This window comes from Cimex lectularius, unplaced genomic scaffold (genome assembly GCF_000648675.2).
Source record: "Cimex lectularius strain Harlan isolate CLEC.00 unplaced genomic scaffold, Clec_2.1 scaffold10, whole genome shotgun sequence".
NCBI classification, from domain to species: Eukaryota; Metazoa; Arthropoda; class Insecta; order Hemiptera; family Cimicidae; genus Cimex; species Cimex lectularius.
This window is the reverse complement of record NW_019392665.1, coordinates 1,433,158-1,460,319: the sequence shown is the minus strand read 5'-3', so window position 1 is coordinate 1,460,319 and position 27,162 is coordinate 1,433,158. Positions and strand designations below refer to the sequence as shown.

The 27,162-nt window shown below is 35.7% G+C and overlaps 3 protein-coding genes across 3 annotated transcripts; 2 read left to right on the top strand and 1 right to left on the bottom strand.

Moving 5' to 3' along the window:
- Positions 1 to 1,703: 1,703 nt before the first annotated feature.
- Positions 1,704 to 17,101, bottom strand: LOC106667394. Its single transcript, XM_014395309.2, has 7 exons — positions 16,891 to 17,101; positions 12,636 to 14,403; positions 12,396 to 12,574; positions 12,135 to 12,316; positions 11,833 to 12,043; positions 9,907 to 10,050; positions 1,704 to 2,629 (listed from the first exon to the last, which is right to left on the bottom strand). The coding sequence occupies exons 2-7, from the start codon at positions 14,302 to 14,304 to the stop codon at positions 2,477 to 2,479; spliced, it is 2,538 nt and encodes an 845-aa protein (XP_014250795.1). The 5' UTR covers positions 14,305 to 14,403; positions 16,891 to 17,101; the 3' UTR covers positions 1,704 to 2,476.
- Positions 5,191 to 7,546, top strand: LOC106667396. The gene is made up of 5 exons (XM_014395311.2): positions 5,191 to 5,302; positions 5,392 to 5,546; positions 5,601 to 5,780; positions 6,899 to 7,099; positions 7,160 to 7,546. Exons 2-5 carry the CDS (start codon positions 5,427 to 5,429, stop codon positions 7,367 to 7,369), a joined length of 711 nt encoding a protein of 236 aa, XP_014250797.1. The 5' UTR covers positions 5,191 to 5,302; positions 5,392 to 5,426; the 3' UTR covers positions 7,370 to 7,546.
- On the top strand, positions 17,030 to 26,125 carry LOC106667395 (putative tRNA pseudouridine synthase Pus10). The gene is made up of 9 exons (XM_014395310.2): positions 17,030 to 17,541; positions 17,613 to 17,732; positions 24,462 to 24,763; positions 24,827 to 25,038; positions 25,091 to 25,216; positions 25,278 to 25,470; positions 25,536 to 25,759; positions 25,825 to 25,970; positions 26,035 to 26,125. Exons 1-9 carry the CDS (start codon positions 17,425 to 17,427, stop codon positions 26,086 to 26,088), a joined length of 1,494 nt encoding a protein of 497 aa, XP_014250796.1. The 5' UTR covers positions 17,030 to 17,424; the 3' UTR covers positions 26,089 to 26,125.
- Positions 26,126 to 27,162: the final 1,037 nt, after the last annotated feature.

The window sequence follows — 27,162 nt, the reverse complement described above, 5'->3', positions numbered from 1 at the left end:
GTTTAATAAATTTATTCAAAATTTCCTCAAGTTTTTTTTATTTTATTTTCCACTTTATCAATCTGTCAGCCACGGGTTTTTTCTTTCCTCCATCAATTTCTTCATCTTTGAAAAAAGTAATTAAAAAAGAAACTAAACCACTAAAAAGGATATTAAATGGAGTACATTTTCTGAAATTTGCTGGTCGCTAGGTTTGATCAATTTTTTTTTTTTTTTTTCAAAGTTTTCTCTACTAAAATGCTTATTTTACGAAAGTTCACAAGTTTAATATTCATCACGTTTTATTGGCAATTTAACGTAGTTTTCAATGGTATCAACGGATTTGTCCGAAACCTTTTAGTTTTGGAGTTATCATCGTTTATTTGAAGTAAAGTCATGAAATCTTAAAAAATCAGAAAAAGCGAAATAACTCCGAAACTGCTGCGATTAGGACCAAAGTTAATTAGGACTTTTTGGTTCCATTTTGAATGTAGAAACTGACCAAATTTGTAACATGATTCTCAAAAACATCAGCATCCCAAACCCGAATAATGAGAGTAATTTAGCAGAGAAAACAAAGTAATCTCTAAACCCGATATGGACAACATAGCGAAAATTCAACATTAACGTAAAATATTAATTATGTGGTAGTAAAAATCAAAATTTTACTAAAACACATTGTTAATTTAAATAAATATATGCAAAACGTAAATAAACGAACTATTTACAAAAATCACCTATACAGAAAAATGTCAAAATACAGGTGAAATTGGAGCGAACGTAAATTAATTTTAAACTGAAAAAATCGAACACCTTTTTCATGATCAGGCCTTATACTAAGAATGAAGTGACACGCAGAAAAATGAAAACAAAATTATTTAAAACCACAAATCTTAAGAAATCTTAAAATTGGTGTTTTGTTTTTGCAACGTCTATCGTAAATGGGTTACGAGAAATCGACCAAGTCACATTGTGTCGCTTAAAGTTCCAGTATGTATATGGCTGAAGAAAATGAGATAAAAATGTCTTGCAAAGGTTAAAAAAAAAATTAAAAAGTAAACGTACAATTATAAACTATTGAAGTTTAGAAATAAAGATTGTTGTTTTTTTAATCAAGGCGTAATAATCAGTGTATCTATATCTTTCTATTTATATTTATGTACATAAAAACAAAAGTAACTTCAATTTTTTTAATTCAAAATAAGGATATTTTTTCATATTTACATACAAAATAATAAAAACAATATTTGAAACATATTAACAATATATATATTTTTTTTTATGGAGTAGAATGTCTAACCAAAAGGTGGGGAGGGGGTGAACTAAAAAACTGTACACAACGTTGAGAAAGATAATACATAACCTGATAATAATATATAGTATAAGTAACTTTTTTTTTAAATTCTCTATAAAATATATTTATAACAAACTATACTTTTATATTATTTAACTATTTATTATTAATTATAACTTTGTTTATTTAAATGGTTATTACATTTAAGTTAAAAATAAATCTATCTAAAAATACAAGTTTTATATTTAATATATAAACTCTTCCACAAAATTAAAAAGAAAATCAATGAAAATTGCACACCTCCAATATCTCTGAAAAGCTGACAGAGACTTTTTTTAAAGTCTAAAATTTGAAACTACAGCTTCGTCGAGAAAGTGCTGTAAAACTTTGTTTCTTGTCGCACTTCGTTTTTCACTGCAACGGTTTTCAACAAATCTAATAATGCAATAATGTAGACCAATAGCGAGACAGTTCAAAAATAAAAAATCAGCCTGAACAATTGTGAATGGAATGTGCCTTAATGATGTTTATTTTTTCTTTCATTATAGCAATATATTGTCCAGTGAATAGACTTTAAATTATCTATATTGCATAATTTTTACTGCTCGGTCTTTTGTTTTCGCCTATAACATTAATTGTAATTATTGCCATCTATGATTTTCAACAAATGTGATAACATTAAACAAACATTGCTGTCGATTTCGCATTAAATCGTTATCTTCCTTCTAAAATACAATCCCCTTGATTGTCCGAAAATATATTCTTAATTTAATTTTTGGTAACGAACAAGCTCTGTTATAAATTTAAAGCAGTGGAACAAAAAACAAAAATTAAACTATTTTAAATTAAAATTAAAATCCATTCTTGGAACAATTTATATAAACAAAAATTTATACGCTTTGCATTAAAAAAATCTTCTTTTCTTAACAAAGTAAAGTAATGAGACCCTTATTTATAAAAATACCTAACAGTTTAAATATAATTATTTCATAAAAACTTACCAACAATTGCAAAAAAAACCTTAACATTGGAATTATTTAGCAATAATCATATTAGGAGTTAAAATTACTCATAAAGTCAAACAAAAGTGATATTATAAACTAAATAAACTTAAAAAAATACGTATAATAAAATAATTCCCTTCCAATATTTTTGTTCCCACGAAACAGTAACAACTTGCAACGGACAAGTTTACAATTATTATCAGAAGATCGGATTATCTTGAAGTTCTTTGATGCGTAATTGGCAATCGTCGCTGGTCCAGTGTTGCTCCAACATGCGCACTTCCATGTTAAGCACGCTCGTCAGACGTGTCCTCAGAGTGTGCATCAGGAGAGCCTTCGTGCTGATCATGCTCTGAAGAGAGAGAAAAACGTTTATCTATATAATTATTGTCCTGATGAAATAAACTTTCACATGAGAAAAATGTTTAAATCTTTTTAATTGTTTTTTTTCTGTTGTGTTACCTTGATATAAATTAATTTCAAACTATCACAAAAAACTATATTGACAAATATATCTTCTTAATTACTAAAAACGCTTCTCAAAATTTTATGTTTACAATCACAGAGGAAGATTTCTCTCCTTCCCATGCCGATAAAAGTAAAATTATGATTATCAGACATTAACATTAAATTATGCCAACTATACAATTAAGCTGAAGTTAGTTTATAGCATTTTTCAGTCAACTGAAACTTTTTTTCAACCAAATGAAACTTTTTTAATAAAATGAAACATTTTTTCAATCAAATGAAACCATTTTTCAAGCAAATGAAAACTTTTTTCAATCAAATGAAACCATTTTTCAAGCAAATGAAACCATTTTTCAAGAAAATGAAACCATTTTTCAATGAAACCTAATGATAATAATTATGTAGAGGAATAAATAAATGACATTATAGTACTAACAATAATTATTATGATGATTGAATATTAATATTACAGATATCGATTAACAGTCACTAATCTCTACACATTAATATTACAACAATTTAATCGTAAGGCTTAGGTACAAGAACGTTTCTTATTATTGTTAATACTATAATGTCATTTATGTATCCCTCTACATAATTATTATCATTAGGTTTCATTTGCTTGAAAAATGGTTTCAATTGCCTGACAAATGGTTTCATTTGCTTGGAAAAATGGTTTCATTTGCTTGAAAAATGGTTTCATTTGCTTGAAAAATGGTTTCATTTGATTGAAAAAAGTTTTCATTTGCTTGGAAAAAGGTTTCATTTGATTGAAAAAAGGTTTCATTTGCTTGGAAAATGGTTTCATTTGATTGAAAAAAGGTTTCATTTGCTTGAAAAAAAAAAAGGTTTCATTTGCTTGAAAAATGGTTTCATTTGATTGAAAAAAGGTTTCATTTGCTTGAAAAAAAGGTTTCATTTACTTGAAGAAGAAAAAAGGTTTCATTTGCTTGGAAAAAGGTTTCATTTGCTTGAAAAAAGGTTTCATTTGCTTGAAAAAAGGTTTCATTTCCTTGAAAAATGGTTTCATTTGCTTGGAAAAAGGTTTCATTTACTTGGAAAATGGTTTCATTTGATTGAAAAAGGTTTCATTTGCTTGAAAAATGGCTTCATTTGATTAAAAAAGGTTTCATTTGCTTGGAAAAAGGTTTCATTTGCTTGGAAAAAGGTTTCATTTGATTGAAAAATGGTTTCATTTGCTTGAAAAATGGTTTCATTTGATTGAAAAAAGTTTTCATTTGATTGAAAAAAGGTTTCATTTGCTTGAAAAATGGTTTCATTTGATTGAAAAAAGGTTTCATTTACTTGAAGAAAAAAAAGGTTTCATTTGCTTGGAAAAAGGTTTCATTTGCTTGAAAAATGGTTTCATTTGATTGAAAAAAGGTTTCATTTGCTTGAAAAAAAGGTTTCATTTGCTTGAAAAAAAGGTTTCATTTACTTGAAAAAAAAGGTTTCATTTGCTTGAAAAATGGTTTCATTTGATTGAAAAATGGTTTCATTTGATTAAAAAAGGTTTCATTTGCTTGGAAAAAGGTTTCATTTACTTGGAAAAAGGTTTCATTTGATTGAAAAATGGTTTCATTTGCTTGAAAAATGGTTTCATTTGCTTTACAAATGGTTTCATTTGCTTGAAAAAAAGGTTTCATTTGTTTGAAAAAAAGTTTCATTTGACTGAAAAAAGTTTCATTTGACTGAAAAATGCTATATATAATGTGTGGTGATTAGTTACCGTTAATTGATGATTATTCAGATATCGTGAGATGCAGTCTAGTGTGATGTAGGTTTCAGAAAAAAGTTTTCTTTATCGTGCCAATGTTTCGATCTTTATTATATAAACATAAAACAGCAATATCTCACTGGCACTCTCAACACGACACGTAAAAATGGCACACTTGCGCAGAAAACAAACATTTGAGTGAGTAAAAATACTTTGATTGAATATAAAAAATATTTTTTGCATTGTATAAATTCACTTTTTTCCACATCCTACATGTATTTGTTAAATTTAAATAATGCTTGTAAATCCCAGGCCCTGAAGATGATCCCAATGAAGATCGAAACGTTGGCACGATAAAGAAAATGTTTTTCTGAAACCTACATCACACCAGACCGAATCTCATGATTTCTGAATAATCAGTTTATATCATTTTTATTTTTATTAAAAATAGCAAATTAATAAGTTTTTTTATTATGTTATGATAATTTGATCACATATTAAATTTATAAAATATAATTTCGTTAGTTATTAGTGTCTACAGTAATCATCAATAATCAGTAATAACAAGTTTATTAGTAATAAATCAATTTAGTAATAGATATTTTGCTAGCTAGAAATTTTAGTCTTCTGTCTGGCAATCAAGAGGCAAATAAATATATCAATGAATATAAATAGACCACATGACCTATTGACATTGTATACAGATAGGATTTTTTTCGTGATAAGCCCCCTTCTCTTGGAGTAAATGATCCAGAACCTGTTCTGGACTGCATGTCTGTTGTTTTTTTTTATCCACCCCGCCCGCTAAAGGTACAAAAGACTGATCTAAAGCCTGCCCAGGTAAAGCTTTGAAGTTTCTCCTGCTGTAGTACAATTTAATCTATTGTTAATTCATCTACTTGAGTTTTCTGTTCTGTGTAAATAAATAGATATTGAAAAGGTGTGTAGTTCAACGAGATAAGTGATGGGAAACTTGTACTTGCTTGTATTTTTTACATTCGGCCCTTGCGTTGTACTAACCGAGACCGTAGATACGATATTCTACAGCAAACTGGACAATGTCGTATACAACTATCTGAATGATGTACGTACGACTGAATGCGTTTAAGGCCTGTAATAATATTTTTTGTCTTCCTAGATAAAAAATGAAAAAGAGCTTGAAGTGTGCAGGCCGGACAGCGTATGCAATGTGGTCAACCAGAGGTATTGGCTCCCGTCCAAAGTATACAGAGTATGCAGATGTGCCAAAGGCCAGTGCCCTTTCGAATGGAAGAACGACGACCAAAGTGTTCCACTGGACAACCAGTCACAATTGAAAGTAAGCCCCAAAAATTGTTTTTTTAACTTTAACTGGACTGCTTAATAACTGGGAGTTCAATATAACTTTAATAGTCGGTAGTGATTGTTGATCTACGATTTGGTGAACACACGATAAACTGATCACCACTTCGCCATTTTGTCGCTGGCTTAAGGTGGCTCCAGACATGCAGGATTCTCAAAATGCCAAATATTTGCGAAGTGTCGAGATGCTTGGCTTGGCATTCGCCAAAAAGTGTGCCTATATACAAATACTCTGGATTGAGAAGAAGAAAGCAAATTCAGTTATCGCCAAGCTTTTGACCTAGTTTAAGGTCATCATCGGGGCAAAACAATTTTAAATATGTCTACAGATTGACACCGACTCAGTCCCAACATTGCCAAGGACTGTAACACTATTTTAGATAATTCATTTTTAAAAAGTTTTTTCCATTTTGTATAATTTCTGGAATGAATGAAAATTTCATACTGCTACAATCATATTTGAGACCTGCAAAAATCTTAAATATATCAATCGGTAGACATATTTAAGATTGTTTTGACCTGATGACGACCTTAAAATAGGTCAAAAGCTTAGCAGTAACATCTCAATTTTCTTTTTTTCTTCAAGACCTTGATCCAGTGTTCGTGAGTGAAAAAGTGGCCGATATTTCTAATACTGAAAACAGACGTGAAAACCGACTAGGCCGAGGAGTGCACTGATTCTTGTTGCTCAGCGAGTGGAATCCCCACTGGTCGGGATTTGGCGAAACCTGTCTGGAGCCACCTTTTTCGCTTACACCATCTTCAGTGAGAAACTCTAGTGTTTCTAAATAATGAATATGACAAAATGATATGCCTTGAGTGAAAACCTAAACCAGCAAAAAATATATAGACCTGGTAGAGTGAGTTTTCAATATAGAGACTTTATTCTAAGTTTAGTTGAATGTATAAATTTTCTTGATTACAACGAGTAAGTTCAATATTTTAACTTTTTTTCAGTTCAAGATTACATGCTACAGTAATATTTTGCCTAACGTGGCAAGGATGTGTTAAAAAAGAAAGTTGTTTATTTTATAAACTTAACCCTGTCTTTTGTACCATTGTATATTGTACAAATAAATTTAACTATATACTTAGACATGTGAAAGAACGAACAACATGGAGATATGCAGCCGTGAAGATGTTGGACTGACGGTAAAGGAAACAAAAGACAAAAAGGCCGGAATCTGGAAGAAGGACATAAGTCTGAAATGCAGATGCGACTGGCCGTTATACTGGCGCCTCAGCGGTACCACCATGAACATGACGCACAATTTTAAAGAGTATACTTGTTCCAAGGTAATTTTCAAAAAATTAAAAAAAAAAAAAATTCAATACTAATCTCGTTTGAAATTTTAGCTTTACAAGTGTCAATCAGGTGAATTCTGTGCGCATATACGCGCAGATACATATTCGGCGTACTACCAATGTTCCTGCCCAAAAGGCCACATATGCATCACTAAGGATAAAACTGTGAGAAACGTGACTGAATTGTTGTATCATGGGCCAAGTCTTCGTGCATACTGTGTTCGCTATGTTCGAATGGAAAACACAACAAAGCCCGTTTGAAATATATAAAATTCAACCTTCTTTAATATTTATCATTGTGGTTTTTTTTTTTTAACGCTTTAAGGTTACAAAATAGCATAACTTGAAATTATAAGAATTAAAAAGAAATTTTGTCTTCAATGATATCAACAGTACTGTAACACAAATAATTTATGGTAATTAAACGTATTTAAATCATTGCAATAAAATATTTACATCCTTAGATAATACATAATCAGTCACTGAAATCAAAACTTTCCTCTTATTTTTCTGAAATAAATTTTTCACAAAAATATCGCACTCAAAATTAAATGTCAAACTCTTTCAATGCAAGCTGGAATTTCATCAAGAACCGTGTAAACTAATGTAGTAGATCTAAAATCAGCACTGATAATTTCATATCAATGGGAATCAAACCAAATGCCACATACAGCCGAGTGACAAAATTATAGACACATTAAAAAATCACAATTTCAACAGTCAAAAATGATTTCTTTTGCCATTAGAATATTGTTCATGATATTTTTTTCATCGGAAGATAATATGACTAGGTGAAGATTATGGAAGAGGGCATAGCTCTGGAAGACCTTCCTTGACCAGAAGAGACAAATCGCACATCCTGTGCGTTGCTTCAAACAGCTTTTCGACTGCAAAAGCCATCGCAGAGAAGGCAGGTGTTGACGTTTCTGTTCGAACTGTTCAGAGATTCCTTTAAAAAAAACTGAAAACACAGTCCGAAGAAAACTGAAACGCAAACCAGCTCTGAAACCCACCACAAACTACCCCGTGTCAAATTTGCTGAAAACCACATTTTGAAAAATGAAGATTATTGATAAAAAGTTATTTTTTCTGATGAAAAAAATTCAATTTGGACAGCCCGGACGGATACGCGTACTACTTTCATGATCTAACCAAAGAAGAAAAAATTTTGTCATGGCGCCAAATGGGTGGTGGATCTTTGATGATTTGGGGGTGTATTGGGTGTAATAAAAAAGGGAATCTTTGTTTTTTTCCAAAAAAAGTCAATTTGGAATATTACAAGAAATTAATGAACAAAGAAAAAACTAGTTTCAGCGATTTATGCGAAGGGACTCCAATATTCCACCCATACACATTGCAAAAATTGTTAAAGAATGGTTTTCACAGAACAGCATTGAAAAACTTGAATGGCCTGCACTCTCACCAGACTTGAACATTATAGAAAATGTAAAGGGAAAATTATCGAGGAAGGTATATCAAGACTGTAAGCAGTACAACTCTGTCGACTAACTTAAAGCGGCCCATACACGCTCAATATTATTGCACAATGTGGGTTGTACAATATTTTGACGGAGGCCCTACACTGCTCAATATTATTGCGCAATATTTTGGGTTGTGCAATTTAATTGATCGTGTGTAGACGATATTGATGGTTGTGCAATATATTGCACAATCGCGAGCACAGATGTACAACTTTCAAGGCAATATATTGTGAAATTAGTTCCAATCAGAATTTCATGTAGTGAAGTCATGTTGAGTGATAGTGATTTGTGTTGTGTGATTATCGATGTGGGTGCCAGAAACAATTTTTTCAACTTCATCAATATTTATTCCGGATATTTTTCGCGGTATTTTTCTACAACACTTCACATCCCACAGAGCTGAAAGGCCAAGATAAACGTCAATGAATTCGAAAATGAATTGCCTATCAGCTTCCTTGGCAGCCATGACGACGCGTACTCTACCATGTGTTGATACTGACTGATGGGATATTGCACAATATTGCCTACAGACCTTTTCCCGTTTGCACAATATATTTTCAAGGATTTGAATTTAGCACAATATATTGCACAACCTTTCAATTTCGTCTACACACGATCAACTATATTGCACAAACCTAAATATTGTGCAATAATATTGAGCGTGTATGGGCCGCTTAAAACAGCTGTCACCTCCGCCTGGAATAATTTGCCTCAAGATTTTATTCAAAATTTGTACAAAACCATTCCAGAAAGATTACTGGAAATAATAACACTGAGTGGTAATGCCACAAAATATTATAACCTTGTTTTAAATTGATTTTATCCCATGTGTAAATAATTTTAGTATTTTAATCATTTTTTCTATTGCTTACTGAAATATTAAAATTTAATGAAGAAAAATTTCATGTTTTGAATAAATATTTGTAGTACAAACCCATTACATTAAAAAATCATAACAATTAGGGGTGTGTCTATAATTTTGTCACTCGGTTGTACAAGGAACAAATGAATCTGGTTTCCACTTGTTGGTAGAGAGATTTGGGGCTGTTAAACTGAATTGGAATCATATAACGTTTCTTATTTGCATTACTAAAACTTTATATTCTAATAACATTAACAGAATTAAGAAAGAAAAGAACAAGACTGAAAAGAACACAGTTGTCAAAAAAGAGAATGATGAGTGAACAAGAAATTAAGACAGATTGAGAGGATGTGTGCATGGGAGGAAAATTGTAAACAATTTTTTTTTTATATATGAAAAAAATAAATAAAGGCGATTCAACGTAGGGATGCCCCTATAAATACCGATTAACTTACTTGAATTGACTGCTTGGTGATCGTGTTTGCAACTTCCATCAGCCTGGATTCGAGCACAATCCGTGGTACGACTTTGGAGACGAGGCCGCACTGTTCTGCCTCAGAGCTGTCCATCTGGGCACAACCGAGTAGCAGGCTTGTCGCCTAAAACGTGAGATACATGCATATATATCTTTCTTTTTTTTTTTTTTTTTTTTTTTGTCATAACAGCAACAAATATTATAGATTTGTTAGTTTAAAGGAGGTGTCTGAACAAATTCCATTCTGCAACACAATAACACAGCTCTTAAAACGAAGAGAGAGAAGGGGAGAGTTGTTTTTGCTGCTGCGATGAAAATTGAAACAAATGATACATATATATACAACATAGAGTAAAAGTAGAGAAAGTGAGTGAGAAAATAATGTTATGAGAAGGAGTAGAGATGGGAATATAGGAAGAGAGCAAGGAGGATAAGACAAAGAGACAAATAAGAGATAAAAAAAGAGAAAAAGAGAGAGAGGAAGGGAGAGAGATTTACAAACAACGCATGAAAAAATGAAAAGAAAAAAACAGAAAAAGTAAGGGAGAAGAAAGTGAAAGAGAGTGAGAAGAGAACGCCAAGAGAACAAGATAGAGAATAAAAAAATAGAAACAGAGAGAGGAGGAAAAGAAAATAAGACAAATAAAAGCTAGAAAAGAAGAAAAACAGAGGGAGATTTATAAATAATGCATGAAGAAAAGAATAATCAGAAAAAGTAAGGAAGAAGGAAAAAGTAGAAAAAAGAGAGGAAGAAGATAATGTTAAAGAAGGAGATAGAGACTGAACAAATAAAAGGAGAGAAAAGAGGAAAAGAAAAAGGGACAAATAGAAAAAAAGAAGAGAGAGACAGGCAAACAGAGTAATGAAAGGGAGAAAGAGATAGAGAAAAAATGCTTGAAAGAAAGACAGACAGATAAACAGATAAAACTAAATGGGTGAGAGAGAGGGAGTGGGTGAGGGGGAGGGGAGGGGAGGGAGGGAGAGAAAGAGTTGTTTTTGCTGCTGCAATGAGGATGACAATTACAAGATGGAGAGGGAGATAGAGAGAGAGGGGGAGGGATGGAGGGAGGGAGAGAGGGGATAGAGAGGTAGTGATAGGGTGAGTGGGAGAGAAGGAGAGTGGGAGGGAGGAAGAGAGGGAGAATGGGAGAGGAGAGGGAAGGAGAGTGGGAGAGAGGGAGAGGGAGGTAGAGTTGGAGAGAGGAAGAGGGAGGTAGAGAGAGGATGAGTGGGAGAGAAGGAGAGAGAAAGAGGGAGAGGGAGAGGGAGAGAGAGAGAGAGAGAGAAAGAGGGAGAGGGAGGTAGAGAGAGGGGGAGAGAGGAAGGGAGAGAGGGAGAGAAAGGGAGAGAGAGGGAGAGTTGTCTTTGCTGCTGCGATGAGGATGACAATTACGAGGAGAGAGGGAGAGGGAGAAGGAGGTAGAGAGTGAAAGAGAGAGGGGAGGTAGAGATAGGGTGAGTGGGAGAGAAGGAGAGTGGGAGAGAGGAAGAGAGGGAGAGGAAGGTAGAGTTGGAGAGAGGAAGAGGGGGAGAGGGAGAGGGAGAAGGAGGTAGAGAGTGAAAGAGAGATGGGAGGTAGAGATAGGGTGAGTGGGAGAGAAGGAGAGTGGGAGAGAGGAAGAGAGGGAGAGGAAGGTAGAGTTGGAGAGAGGAAGAGGGGGAGAGGGAGGTAGAGAGAGGGAGAGGGAGAGGGAGATAGAGAGAGAGGGAGAGGGAGGTAGAGAGAGGGTGAGTGGGAGAGAGTTGTTTTTGCTGCTGCGATGAGGAGGACAATTACGAGGAGAGAGGGCGAGTGAGAGGGGGAGAGGGAGGGAGGGAAAGAGAGAGGGAGTTGTTTTTGCTTCTGAGATGAAAATTGAAACAGTATATATAAAAATATACAACACAGAATGAAAGAAATGTTTACCCTTCTATGGCCGATAACATGAGGCAAGGCTAAGGTAGCAGCTGCCTCTGGTAAGTACCCAAGCCTCGAATACGGTGTGTAGAACGTAGCAGTCTCATCCGATATGACATAATCGCAGTAGGCCAACATTATGACACCGAGACCGATCGCCTTCCCGCTGACTGCAGTTAACACTGGCCTTCCAATCATGCACAATTTGCATATGAAATCCCTAAAAACCAACAAAACGTTAAATCTTTATTTTAAGTTGTTTCTTATAAAAATGTTAATGTACTTGTTTGACATCAACAAAATAAATCTACCTTAATGCCAATGCTGTTTGGCTCGCAAGAATTTTCCTCTTTTCGAGATCTGGAGAAAGTAAGGAAGGCAAATCGATTCCGTTGCAATATATGCCTTTGACAGCAGATGAATTCAGGATTATCGCAGTAGTGCTATGTTCAGAACTAAGGAAATCAAGAGCCTGACAAAGCTCTCCTAACACCTTAAAAATCAAAAGAAAATATTACTTATTAACCTAGCTATTAAAATAATAAAAAATAGAATAAACTGCCTATGCTTACTTTGGCGTTGAATGATTGAGGCAATCTAGTTGCTTGTGGGGAAATATTTACACGCATTATTGTTTCCAGTTTTTCCAGCCGGACATCACTACCTGGAAAGGGACCTTTTAAAAGATTAATTGAAGTTTTAGAATCACGATTATCGTCTTTTTTCTGCTCTTGTGGTTTGCTAAGGGGTACTGGAAAAAGAAACGAAAAGTTTAATGGTTTTATTTTGAATAAAAAATTTCCTCTTTTTACCTGAATTGACTAGGAAAGTTTTCTTTGGAGAAGATGGTTCAGTTGGTTTGTCCTTTGCAGGCTCTTTAACATCAGGATTTACATCTGAGGCTTGCTTGTTTACGGATTTCTTTTCTCCTTGTAATGTCATTATCTTGTTAACTTGGAGATTTGATATCTTCTTTGAATTAAGCACAGCTGGTTTTTTAAGCGCTTTGCTTTGAATTTTGTCTTGTTCTGTTTTCATAACAGAGGCTAGACCTTGTTTTATTATTTCGTGAACGCCAGGTTTCAAAGGTAAAGGAGCTGGTGCCGTATCGCCATCCACGTCAGAGGTCTCATCGAACGATTCCCAATCTTCTTCGACAACTTTCCAGACAGGCTTTGAAGGCGATGAAGACGGGCTCTTCGGAATAGCCGATGGCTTTACGGGTACGACTGGAGAAGACATAGTCACTGGCGAATTGACAGCTGCTCTAAATTTGGTAGTAAACTCTGTTTGCAGTCTTTCTTTGAGGCCGTTTTTCTTTTCTTGGACTAGCTGTTTTATTATAACTGAATGTTCCCTTTGGAGATTCAACTCTTTACATTTCATCTCGATGAGTTTTTCTGCCCTTTCTGACATTTTTATTGTAGCCCTTTCTTCTTTTGGCAGTTCTTGGACGGCCGGCGATTTTTCAAAATCAATGCTCAACCGTCGAGTCGGACTGCTACCTCTCGAAGAGTACGAACTGCTTGAAGAATGCCTCCTGATGATTTTGGAAGCTTCAGCTGGTGCAGGGAAATTGAAATCATTGTTGGCTGAGTGTTCGGATTCGACTGAATCTACTGAAGCTTTTCTTACTTTTTCTTGCCTTTGGTTTCGGAGCGTCACACCCGTTGTGGTACTTACAGCAGAACCCAAAATCGCCTCTTTGACTTCCTCGGCTTTTTTCTTCAAAACCTTTTTCTGTCTTCTCTTCGATGACAATAATCTCTCTTTCCCTTCATCACCTCCTTTTTCTACTGAGTAAAGCATATTTACAGCGCCTTCATCCTGAAGAAGATTTTGCAATTCGCGATTCGCCGGTTTCTTCGCTTCTTTCCTCTTAGGCTGTTCAGAATTTTTTGAGTTGTTGTTATTCGTTTCACTTTGTTTCGGCCGGCCTCTCTTTCTGGAAAACTCCATGAGCTGCTGCATCGCAAGAGATTTTTCAAGTTCAGGATCAATGTTTAAATCCTTAATGCCCCTTCCTTTCGACCAGACTTTAGGCTTAGGTTTCTCAACGTAATGAGTCTCCGCACCATCTTCTAAAATCGACAATAGTTCTGTGGCGTCGAGGGTAACTTTGTTCTTGTCTCTAACTTTAGTAATTTTCGGCGGTGGAGGAAGTGGAATGTCTTGGTTGAAATTGCGCAACTGGCTCGGGGATTTCATCGCGACCAAAACATCGACACCATCCGGGTAGTACTGTCGTTTTTTCTCCGCCCTGGCAAGTATTTCCTGAGCTATCTCCTCATGCGTTGGTACCTGGCTCGCGCAAGGCAGTTTCCTCGGCTTGAGCAACATCTTTGCTTTCTCATTGTCAATGTGTTGCGGCGTTTCGACGAACTTTGGCTGTGATTTGGATATACCGTTTTGCTCATCCGGCTTCTTGTCTTGGCTTTCTAACTCCATCGCAACTGAATTTGATGAGCAATTATTTGCCATTTTAACACTCTACATCAGTCTACATTCCAATTAATCCTACGTACAGTCTTAAAGGTGAAATCTAATATTACAATCATTCCTCATCTTATTCTATGATTCCTGAAAAACAAAACAAAATTGGCTATAATATAACTTGGCAAATTAAATTATTACATTTTTTTTAAATATAACCAACATAAAACATCATTGAAAAAAATGTAACAATTCATAGTTTGTTGAATCAATTGACACCACTTATTTGTTCTACCTGGGTCTGTCTATGTTCACTGGTTTATGAGCAGAGTGAGAAACTGCTTGACTATTTAGCACACAAGGCTTTTACATTTTCACAAAACTTGAGGCTAACATCATGAGCTCAATAGAAAATCAACCACTTGATTGCCAATATACTCCCAAAAAAAAAAAAAAGTTCAACCATACGACGAGCAGTATGTAGTCATATATTTTTTTTAAAATTTGTGTATTTTAGCAGATGAGCATAAAATATGACTCAATGAACTAAAACTTCATCAGCTACGGTAAACAATAGGCAAGAGAGCAAGGTTCGCCAGGCGTTTGTTTGGGATTATTTTCAAGGTGAATGATTGTAACAGAACTTATGGCAGGGCTAGGTATATCTGTGAGTCTTATAAGCGGTGTCCACTGTACCACAAAAAAAAAAAAAATTGAACCAGGTCAGATTATATTAACCACATATGATTTCCGTAAGAAAAATGCATATATCGATACAATCGGTTGGCGATATGCAACCGTACTTCTTTACTTTTCTCTCATATAACCATCAGCTGCGAATTATTCCTTACGTAAAAATTTGTAACAGTATGTTTGAAAATTCCAAGATCATCTAACGATACACAGCCCATTGGTAAATAACGGACGTAGAAGACCTAGACAACTTAATAGAAGACTTGGACAACTACAAAGACTCCTAGGACCAAAATCGACCTGGAGCATCAAGCCTTATACAAGACTTTAAAGCGACCACTCTGGACGTATGGAATGGAACTATGGGGTCTACCAAGCTGTCCAATATCCAGCATGCCCAGTCCTTAAAATCATACGTCACTAACCTCACTAACCACAACATCAACATTCCTTTTGTCAACGAAATGATCCATTCTTGATTCCAAAAGTTTTTCACCTCTCAATCCATCCTAACCCTACAGTCCAAGCCTGTCAGATACCTAGGGCTATACTTAAACAGCTATGTGGAATCCCCACACAAGAATTAAAAGACAACAGAAGACTTGGAAAATTCTCCAGGACTCCTAGGATTGAAATTCGTCTTGACCGTCAAGACTCAACTGTTATGCAAGACTTTACTACCAGGACTACGGAGTGGAATTTATCCAGTACATGCAATCCTTCCAATCAAAAATGCTCAGACAAATTGTCAAAGCTCCTTACTACTCAATATCCACAACATCAACATTCCTTTTGTCAACGAAATGATCCGTTCTTGATTCCAAAAGTTTCACACCAACCTCTCAATCTATCCTAACCCTACAGTTCGAACCTGTCAGATACCAAGGACTATACTTAAACAGCTACGTGGAATCCCCACTCTTAAAAGACAACAACTTAACAGAAGACTTGGAAAATAAACAGACTCCTAGGGTTGAAATCCGTTTTGACCGTCAAGACTCAACTGTTATGCAAGACTTTACTACAAGGACGTACGGAGTGGAATTCATCCAGCGCATCCAATCCTTCCAATCAAAAATGCTCAGACAAATCGTCAAAGCTCCTTACTACTCAATATCCACAACATCAACATTCCTTTCGTCGACGAACAGAAACATTCCCGATTTCAAGTTTTTCATCAACCTCTCGATCCATCGCACCTCTAGCACTTTCTACGCCTTCCCATCTCGAGAACCCACCGTGTCGCCCTAACTATGATCTCGATCAATGCCTCTTAATCCCTGACAAAGTGCCAGCATGTGCCTTTCGGGTTGCTGGCATGAGTGCCAGTGCTGACCGCACGATAAGAAAAAGATCACATTTGTAACATATACAAGTCTGTATAGGCTACAAATATACATATAAAAAATAGTCACTTGATCACTTGTGAAACGTAGAGGTTATTATTTACTTCCACTAATTCTATTTAACTCTAAACTTTTAAACTCTGTTGTGTCAGTTGAAACAAAATACTTTTAAAACGAATTGGTATTTTTTGTGACGTTTTAAACTATTTCATAGGTAAATTGTATTTAAAAATGTTAAAAGGACAGTTGAAATCGATTTGAGTCGTTCCTCGATACCAGTGAAAGTAGAATCGTCGAAATAGTAATAAACAAAAATAAGAAAGCGGAAAAACTTGTCGTTTGGATGTATATCGTAAAATACAATTGGAAAAGTATAAATATTTAGATGTATGTGCAAAGTTAAATAGAAGGAGAAAAAAAACCTTTATCAGCAATAAATAAAATAGAAGGTACCTATTAAGGTTACAGAGATCAAATAGTGTTTTATTTATATTTTAAGAATGAGAATGTCAGGATAGTTTTTTTATGGAAATCGTTAAATAGAAAATGGATAAAAGGAGAATTGGGCCGGAAGGGAAAATCGGGGAAAACTCACCGAAAAGAAAAACATTGGCTCATGTCGACGTGATTCCCTCGCCCTGAGGAGCGTCGGATGTCGCAGGGTGCGTCCGTCGTGCCAGGGACGGTTCTGCGTCGAGGGTCCGGACGACCAGGAATTACGATTTAAAAAAAAAAAAAAAAACAACCCCGGAATAATAATCGGATCGGTGGCAGGCACGTCAAAGTCGAACGCCGTTCATGTTTACATGGAGGGGAAAATAGAACGGGGCCCAGGTCCAGTTGTGGCGGTGAGCCGTGACGTAGACGTAGAGCCGAATTCCCCCGAAAACGGCCGTTTCACCCCTTTTTTTTGGCCGCCCCTTCCACGATTTTCCCATTTTAATTATTAAACAACGCGTTTCGAGTTGAAACTTAAGAAACGACCAGAACGAGAAATACTCGACTTTAACGTTTAATCAAACAGGATGAAAAAATAAATAAACTGGAAGAATCTTGCGCGCACGCGTTCAAAACGTACCAGGGTTTTTGTTACCTTCACAGTCCACTTCAACAGTTTCATACTTTCCACATGGAGGAGGTGTACGTGCATCTCAAGAAGAACGGCTGCTGCGACAAATGTTGCTTGCGTCTACTCGGCGAAACGGATCCCTCTTCCTTCCGCGACTGTGAAGCAGCGTTGAAAAAGGTTCCCAGATTTTCCTCGAATTTATTCTCAAATTTTCTTTTTTTCGAAAATTTCTTCTCTTTATTTTCCAGAGAGGTGTTTCGGTTCGTGATGAAGACGAGGAAAACGGTGTCAAACATCGAAAGTGTAATCCTTGCGTCGCCTGCCTAGGGCTTCTGCATCCCCCATACTCAGAAACGATTTTCAATAAGGCATTATTTTATTTATTTTTATTTATTTATTTTAAAGGTACATATACTGGCTTTAAGCCCCCTTCAATGTACATAATAAATTAGAAATAAATTTAGTTTTATAAACGTAGTAAAATAATGATTATTTGGGGACTGTGAGATGCGGTCTGGTGTGACGTAGGAGGGCGTGTTTACACGCTCATGCAATTTTGCGCCAATTGACTTGTGCAAGCACGTTTGCACAAGTAAATCGTTGTGTGTAAACGGGAGCAAGACGTTAGCGTTTGGCTTGAATAAAATCTGTCCTGCTAGAAAAATTGCATGAAGTTGGTGCTGTTGCATGAGCGTGTGAACAGGATTGCTCTAACCTTTCAGTCTAGTGCCTGCGCATTGATGACAGTTTGTAATCAGGGACAGTAGACATTTGTTATCAGCTGTTTGTAATAATTATTATTGTTTGTCTTGGGGATTAAAACCGAAAATGGCCTGTTGTTTATACACGGCAGTAATAAGACCCAGAATAACCTATGGATCACTAATCTGGTGGAACAAAGCTCAACAAAAAGTAGCTACCCAAACATTATGCAGCATACAAAGACTAGTAAACCTATGTATCACAGGGGCAATGAGAACAACCCCTACAAATGCATTAGAAACTCTGCTAAATCTACCTCCATTAGAAATATTCATACAAGGAGAGGCTAGGAAAAGCTCATTTAGGCTCCAGAAACAATTAAATTGGAAAGGAACCAAACAATTCGGACATGAAACCATAATGAACAAAATCAGACACCCGATATTATGTGGACTGACTATATGATCCCGGAAACAATCTTTACAAAATCCTATAAAGTCTCACCGGACCATAAAGGAGAGGAAGAACCCAGGAAAGCATTATATACAATGATATGGTATGCACATGGCTCCAAAACAAACGAAGGAGCCGGAGCCCAAAATATGAGCAATCAAACTCATTAGGGAAGTAAACTTCTGTCTTTCAAGCAGAAATACATGCCATTAATGCTTGTGCACTGGAAAATCTTAAAAGAAATTCCACTGGCAAAAAAATCCTCATAAGATCTGATAGCCAAGCATTAAAGCATTAGCGTGTAAAAGAATCACATCAAAATTAGTCAGTGAATGCTTCCAAAATCTCCAAAACCTGGGGAAACACAACAACCTGATGATATCTTGGGTGCCAGGGCACAGGGAAATTTTGGGAATGACAAAGCAGACAGTCTGGCCAGAGGAGGATCCGCAAGACCATACATAGGCCCCGAACCTATCCTTGGGATAACAAAAACAAACATAGAATCCTCCATCGCAGAAGGGATCCAAACAAAACAAAAGGAGAAGTGGATAAACTCTAGTGAATATGATGGATCAACCATCACCAAGACTGGCAAAAGCACTGCTGCAATTGGAGAGGGCCAAACTGAGAGGAGTGGTAGGACTACTAACCGGTCACTGGTATCTGAGAAAAGATCTACACAGCATGGGTATATACAACGATGATCCCACAGCTCAATGGAGGTTCACCCTAACGTACGAAAAAGACTCAGGGAACCAAATTGCAGCAGCGACAGTCAATGACCTGATACTTCTAAGGAGAAGGATTGAGTCTATTGCACTGAACTAAGTAAGGTACAATAAGCCAGAAGGCTGCAGTGCCTGAGGAGCGCAAACCCCGCTTCCTAGTATCCTTTTTACCATACCATTATATTGGGTTGTCCGGAAAATAATGCAGGATTTTGGTATTAAACAAAAAAAAAAGAAACTAGTTACTTTAAAGCAATGTTCTTTAATCAAAATAATTTCCCATACTCTCAATACATTTCTCCCAACGTGTTGGTAACTTATTAATNAATGAGTAATCCTGTAAACGTAAACAGAATATTTTATATAGATTTTTTTTAATGAAAACTTAAAATCCTGCATTATTTTCCGGACAACCCGATAGTTTGTGGTTGTTATTGGTTATTTCTGATGCTCCACTCTGTTTTTTGTTGAAATGGCAAAAAAAGTTAATGAGTTTCTCCCAGAATTTTTACAGTTATATAAATCGTTTCCGTGTTTGTGGAAAGTAAAGAGTCAGGAATATACTGATCGGAATATGAAATCTCAACCCTACGACATTTTGGTTGAAAAATACTGACTCTTGGCCCCGAAGCCACTAGAGATAATTAGTTGTAAAGTTGATAGATAGTTGTAAAAAAAATTAATTCGCTACACACCACATAGAGAGAAGAATTTTAAAAAGTGTTGAGTCTTAGCACTAAGCATTATAGAATTAAGAGCTGGTTTGGAAATAAATGTGGAAATTTTATATCCCCAGAACTTCTCCCTATTGCCAAAAATGTAGCTGAGAGTTGTTCACGAGGGGGTCTATTAATGGTGAAACTAAATTGAGTAATTGCTGGTAACTTGTTTCATCTGTACGTAGATAATTTTGAAAATCATCAGGTTCACTGCATAGTTCATTAATTAAATTAAAATGTGAATACAAATTTCTTTTTAATAACCAGAGTTTCTTCTCTTTTCCTTCTTCAATTTTTGTTTTTTCTTGATAACGCATATCGCAACCGTCGCAAGAATTAATTCGTCAACATTTTCCATTTTTGTAAATTAATAAATAAGTCAATCAATATAAATGCAATATTAAATAAGTAAATGAATATTTATACTGTAAATTTAGACAATCAGTAAGTTAACACTTCTCATGCCGATGAAGAACTGCACAAACTAGTTTGAACATTTGAACTTTTTAGTTCCGTTTAGTTCAGTTCTTTTGTGCAAGTTTGCTTGTGCAAACTGCATGAGCGTGCAAACGGGCCCTTCGAAAAACGTTTTCTTTATCGTGCCAACGTTTCGATCTTTATTGAGATTATCTGCAGGTCCTGGGATTTATAAACATTGTGTAAATTATACAAATATATGTAAGACATGAAAAAAATGAATTTATACAATGATAGAAATTTTAGGCCCAATCAAAGTATTTGTATCCACTCGAAGTGTTTGTTTTCTGGGTAGATGTGTCATTACTGTGTGTCGTGTTGATTGTTCAGTGAGATGTTTATTGTTTATGTACATTGGATTTTGAAGGAGTGAGGAAGTTGGGGTAGAAATCCATTTTTCTATGAAGAGTCGGCTTCTTTGAGGTGAAAGGAACCGACAAAGGGAAAAATTGGGTAATGGTTTGTCATTCAACCTGATTAGCCTTTCAGGATTATGTAGACGGGGATTATTAGGAAAAGGAGAGATTTGTTGAAGAATTAGAGTATGTAGAAATGTTCAGTGTGTGGAGTTTTATGATTGTTTTATATGTTATATGTTTTGTGTATTATTGCTTATTGAGTTTACATGTGTCTGTTCTGTAATTGATGCTGTGCTTATCTCTGTTGATGTAAATCATTTCTAAAAAGTTACATTTATTTTTGTTTTGTTCTGTGTTTAATATTTTTGGATTGTTGAAGTCGAAATTGTGTTGATTGTTTAAAATGGTGGGTAGCCAGTGCTGTAGGATTTTGTTTGGTTTTTTTTTTGCAATCTTGGTTGTTTTACCCTCTTATCCAAATATCGGGATGTAATTCCAATGTAAGTTGCCGGAAATTTATACAGTTGATTTTGTAAATTTCTTCAGACTTATTTGTTACTGGTGTGGGATCTTAAATTTTGGAAAAAAGATTGTGACTAGTTTTATAGTTTTTGAAGCCTATTTTCAAATTATCATAAGAGAGAAATGTGTTTAATTTATGTGATAGGCCATGAACGATTGGCATGGATGCCCCAATATCTGGATAAGAGGGTAAAGCAAAAAACCCAAACAAAATCCTACAGCACTCGCTACCCACCATTTTGAACACCAACCCAATTTCAATTTCAACAATACAAAAATATTAAACACAAAACAAACATAAACGTAACTTTTTAGAAATGGTTTACATCAACAGGGATAAAACACAGCATCAATTACTGAACAGACACATGTAAACTCAGTCACAGCTACGCTTTTGTTTGGGATTTTATTTAAGTTGGTATAATGAAGAAAGCAGTATTACGTGAATTTTTTTTTTTTAATGAAACACCTTATTTTTAACAATCTGTGAAGAATCAAGAATTAAAGAATCAAACTCTGCTGTAAAATGAAGCTGGTGGTGAGTGAAAAAAAAGCTGAACACGGTCGAAAGCAGGCACTCAAATAGACCTAAGTATAGAAAACGCAGTGAATTCATAAAAACCTGGAACCACAGTCAAACAAAATTAAAGATAGGGCCAGCACCAGGTTCTTGTGCTTGCACTACCGAGCGCCCATCGAGCTGATAGGGTTAATGCACAGAAGGCTGGCAACGACCATTTGTTCACACCAATTGTCGGCCCATAAATTATAAGTATTACCATACTACTAGTAAATATATCTATTGTAAACTTCTTAATGATAGTGTAACACACTAACAATAATGAAAGGCACAGTGGAGGGTCTATTTTTTGTCAAAATCAAGATTTCACTGGCATCTGTTGTCTTGTGACATTAACTATTAACCTGCCAAATGTTGCTAGGGAAAACCAATTAGATTCCGCTAAAAATCGGCCAAATTGAAAATGGGTGGCACAGTGGAAGAACCATGGGACTCCTTTGCGCCTAAGGAAGAATGATGAAAATCTCTCCGGCATTTAAAAATTCTTCCACAAGCAGTCAGAACGCTTATAATTTGTGATTCATGTGCAGGACAAAATAAAAATAATAGAGTTTTGCAATTCCTAGTGTAAAAGTTTTCTTTCCTATCCGTGCAATAGCTATCTGAAGTGCGATAGAGATATGAGCATGATTAATCAAAAATCCTATGTAGATATGCCTCAAGGATGGAGGGATGTGATTGGTCCGAGCAGATGCAAACCCTAACCGTTCACTGTTATCGATTGTAAGAGGGAATTTTTCAAATCGTGGACGAATTACTTAGTACCAATGTACAGTATCAATAACTGGGGCATGAAACAATTCCTTAGGGAGTGGAATTTATCCCCCGGACACAGGCAATCAAAAGAGTTTGTTAAGGCGATCAAACAGCTGAATTGAAATGGCTATTCTCTATCTCAAGGAAGGGAATTAGGAGGCTGATAGGTATTCTGATGGGCCACTGCCCACTGAGAAGACCTCGTAATGGGTTCCTACCAGATCACTTTTGCCGCTTCTGCGAAATAAAAGAAGAAACGGCAAGGCACTACCTCGCAGAGTGTGATAGGTATGCTAGGTCTAGATTTGAAATCTTTGTAGGAGAGGACATCACCAAATCACTCCCCGAGATAAAATGGTCCAAAATCTTGGGGTTTGTGAATAAGTCCAAGAGGTTTATGCAGGACACGTGAGCCGACCAAGTCCCAGACCTTTTAGGGATGGGGTACGAGTCTACCCAGGCATTTAACCCCTCGGGTCTTGGTCACCCACCCTGCATAATATATAATATATACCAATGTACCAACCGAAATGTCCCTTTACCACAAGAACAATTTGATGTTTGAAGATATCTCTTACACACCACAGTATATACACCACCGCACTTCATTCTGTGGAGCTTATAATAAGTGTTGTGGGTGCCACAAAGGCAAAAAAAGGGGGAAGAACCCTCACCAAAACAGCAGCTTCGTAACTCCTACAATGGGCCCCTTCCTATTAATTTAGAAAAATATAATGACTTGCAACACCTGACAAAGTTTCTCACCAAAGAAGGTTTTACAATAATTTGGTCACAGATAGAACTGCGCCGGAAACTTAGGATGATGTTTATTTTGATTATGAGGTAGACGATGAGTAACGTAAAACCTTTTAGCTTAGAGCTTTTTAACTTTTTTCAGTTTTCCAATAATTAATCTAAAATTTTGACTATAGATATCATTTCAGTATTTTCGTTTCTTTTGTCTGTTCATCTTTGAAATTAATAATAAAATTTTGTAATCATGGTATTTTCTTATTCGTTCCTGGGTTCAAAATGAGGGTTTAATGGTTTTTGTATCATGAGAATTACTCAGAAAGAACTCTAATGTTATTACAATTAAATTCACTAATTTTGTGGTCCGCTTGACCAATTAATATATTACAATTAATTAAGGTTTTTAGTGGAGATAAAAAAGTCAATGGCACGAGTGGGATTCGAACCCACGATCTTCAGCTAGATCCGCCGCTGCTCCACCACTTGAGCTATTGTGACCTTGATCCACTCGGACACTAACTTCCCATCTCAACCCCACCTTTTGAATTTTCCCTCCTTTTTTTTTTGCCATTTTTCAAATGTTGTGTAATTGGTTGAGATAAAAATGGCAAAAAGGAGGGAAAATTCAAAAGGTGTGGTTGAGAAGGGAAATTAGTGTCCGAGTGGATCGAGGTCACTATAGCTCAAGTGGTAGAGAAGCGGCGTATCTAGCCGAAGATCGTGGGTTCGAATCCCACTCATGCCATTGACTTTTTTATCTCAACTAAAAACCTTAATTAATTGTTATTGCAATTATTGAATCAAACATCAAAAAAGAAACTATTCTATTTTTTATAGACCAGTAGTCATGAAACTTTTAATTTAGTAAATTCACTAATTTCATGGTCCACTTGGCCAATTAAATTTAGTATTTCTCAAATGTTGAAAAAATAGAACCTCATCATTTTTCTACTGGCCCTTCAATTATGTTATAATCAAAATACTAACTAGTTTTGAAATTGACAAAAATATTTGAAGTCAATGATTTTGCAATTTTGTTTTGTAGGTGCTAGAGGAAGCAAATAAAGTCGATTTTGACTCAGATACGTTCTACTTGGCATTGACTACACCTGTCACTTATTTTCTACGATCATTGGCCTTGTGGGTGGATCTGAAGGATGCATTTCCGGATTTTGTCGGGAAAGCTTTTCCTCTTGGCGTGGTCACCATCGGAATCAAAGACGTCTGGAAGTTCTGCTATTTGGAAAGGCTGCAATGCGCTTTGAAAAAGAAATACACCCTTATGTCTGATCTCAGGATCACTTTTTGTATTTCTTACGTTGACGAAGCAAAAGAATGCGAGTGTTTGTACGTAAAAAAAATTTTTTGCTTATATTTGTTCTTTTCAGTCACAAATTGTTAATTTTGCAGGTTTAAAATGTTTCCTGAAACATTTAGCAAGACAAAAAATAAAAAGTACTTGGGTAGTATTGAGAATTTCTCTCGAAAATGTACCGAGAATGTTTTAAAAGAAGTTGATGATCAGCTGTTAAAGGATAATTATAAAATACCACCCGATATACCGGATAATTCTGTAGAATTTAGAGAACTTTTAGTACTTCATAATAGCATTTTTATAGCAGGTATTATCGTAAGTTTTGAAAGTAAATATTGGCTATAACTTTGAAAATGTAGGCAGATATAACAAATGGTCTAGGGTTTTACCGCAAACTCCTTGGATTCTAGGAGGAGAGAGAAAAATGGAAAGCTCCGTTCAAGAATTGATCTGTGATCCAATTCTCGAACTGACAAAAGCCCAAGGTTGTGTTTTGTTGCGAAGCCACAAGAGAACAAAATATATCTCAAAACTGAATCTTTCTAGAATATAAATTTGCATCATCAGGGAGGGAAGATGTAGATGTGAGGAATATTGGTCGTGGAAGGCCATTTTATGTTGAACTGTGCAACCCGAAAAGGACGACGTTCAGTTTTAAAGAAATGAGATCTCTCGAGAATGCGATAAACGAAAATTCAACCGAAAAAATATTCGTGCGTGATTTGCAGATTATTAATAAGTATGAAATTTTTTATTTAATTTGAAATATTCTAAAACTGTATGCTCTAATTATGACTATTCAAGGCACTCGGTGTCGTCGGTGAAGTTAGGCGAAGAGAAAAAAACTAAACAGTACTGCGCACTTTGCATTAGACCCGACGGGAAGCCAGTTGACAATCTAGAAAAACTCGAAACGCTCAAGGATGTTGAAATACAGCAATCAACACCACTGAGGGTACTCCATAGGAGGCCCGTCGCTGTCAGGCTCAAGATTATTCATTGGATGAAGGTCACACGCTTAGAAGACGGTATTCACACGAATCTAAAAAATATTTTTCAATCGTTTAATTTTTTTTAATCTATTTTGTTGCAGAGCCGAATAAATTCATTCTTCGCCTAAACACCCAAGCTGGCACGTATATAAAAGAGTTCATTCATGGAGATTTCGGTCGTACAAAACCATCTCTAGGAGAACTACTAGGAAATATAGATTTAGACATATTAGCACTAGATGTTGAAGTAAGTTTTATGGCTTTATTAAATAACTATCAAACAATTTTTAATTTATTTTCGTTTTATTCAGGAAATCAGTTTGGATTGGCCACCACAAATTGATTATACAAGTGAACCAACATAATTTAAATAAAGTATTAATTATTTTTACCTGACCTTTATTTGATTTTTTTTTTTTTTTTTCCATGACACGTTGAATTTTGTAAATTAATTTTAACATTTCAGTTCTAACATTAACAGTTCATGCAAGTTTCAATTCAAACTGGTTTATATATTTTTTAAATTAAATTAATTAATAATACAAGAGCCAGAGGTCATATCATCCTCACTCCAGGGTTGCCTGTTTTTGACAAAAAAAAATTGTCAGGTTCAAATGGAGAGTCGCTGGATTCGAACCTGGGACCTTTACCTTTTATTGATAAGCACTGTGTCAACGTCTAAACCGATGCGGTCTGGTGTGATGTAGGTAGAAAAACGTTTCCTTTATCGTGCCAACCTTTATTGAGATCATCTTCAGGACCTGGGATTTAAAACATTGTTTAAATTTTACAAATACATGCAGGATGTGAAAGAAACACCACACACTTAAATTTTCTGTAGCCATTTATTTTACAAATAGTTTTACTGATGATTGGAAATGAATAAATTGTTCAATTCAGCCTGTATCCATTTCTAGGATGATTTTTCATTAGGCCAATTTTAGTTTACACAATTTTTACCATCCCTGAAAAATTAATATTAACGTCCTGAGATGTCATTTTTGGATGTCTTTTTGGGAGTTTCATATGAACTTTGTACAGCGACTACTTTCTTCTTGTTCTTGTTGTTCCTTCCGGCCAGACCGGAGGATTTTAAGATTCTGCCTCTCATGGCTGTTGCTCTTTCATGTTCACTGTGTGTGCTATTGTCTTGTTTCTCCATATATTTTTTTCTCTACTCTTCAAAAGTCTCTCTTTCTCCCTCCCTTCCTCTCACTCCCTCCCTCTCTTTCCCCTCTCTTTCCCCCTCTCTCTCCCTCCCTCTCTTTCACTCCCTTCCATCTCTCCCTCTTCATTCCTCTCCTTCCTTCCCCTCCCTCTCTTTCTCCCTCCTTCCCCCTCTCTCCCTCCTTCCCACTCTCTCCCTCATTTCCTCTCACTCTCTCTCCCTCCTTCCCACTCTCCCCCTCATTTCCTCTCACTCTCTCTCTTTCCCTCCC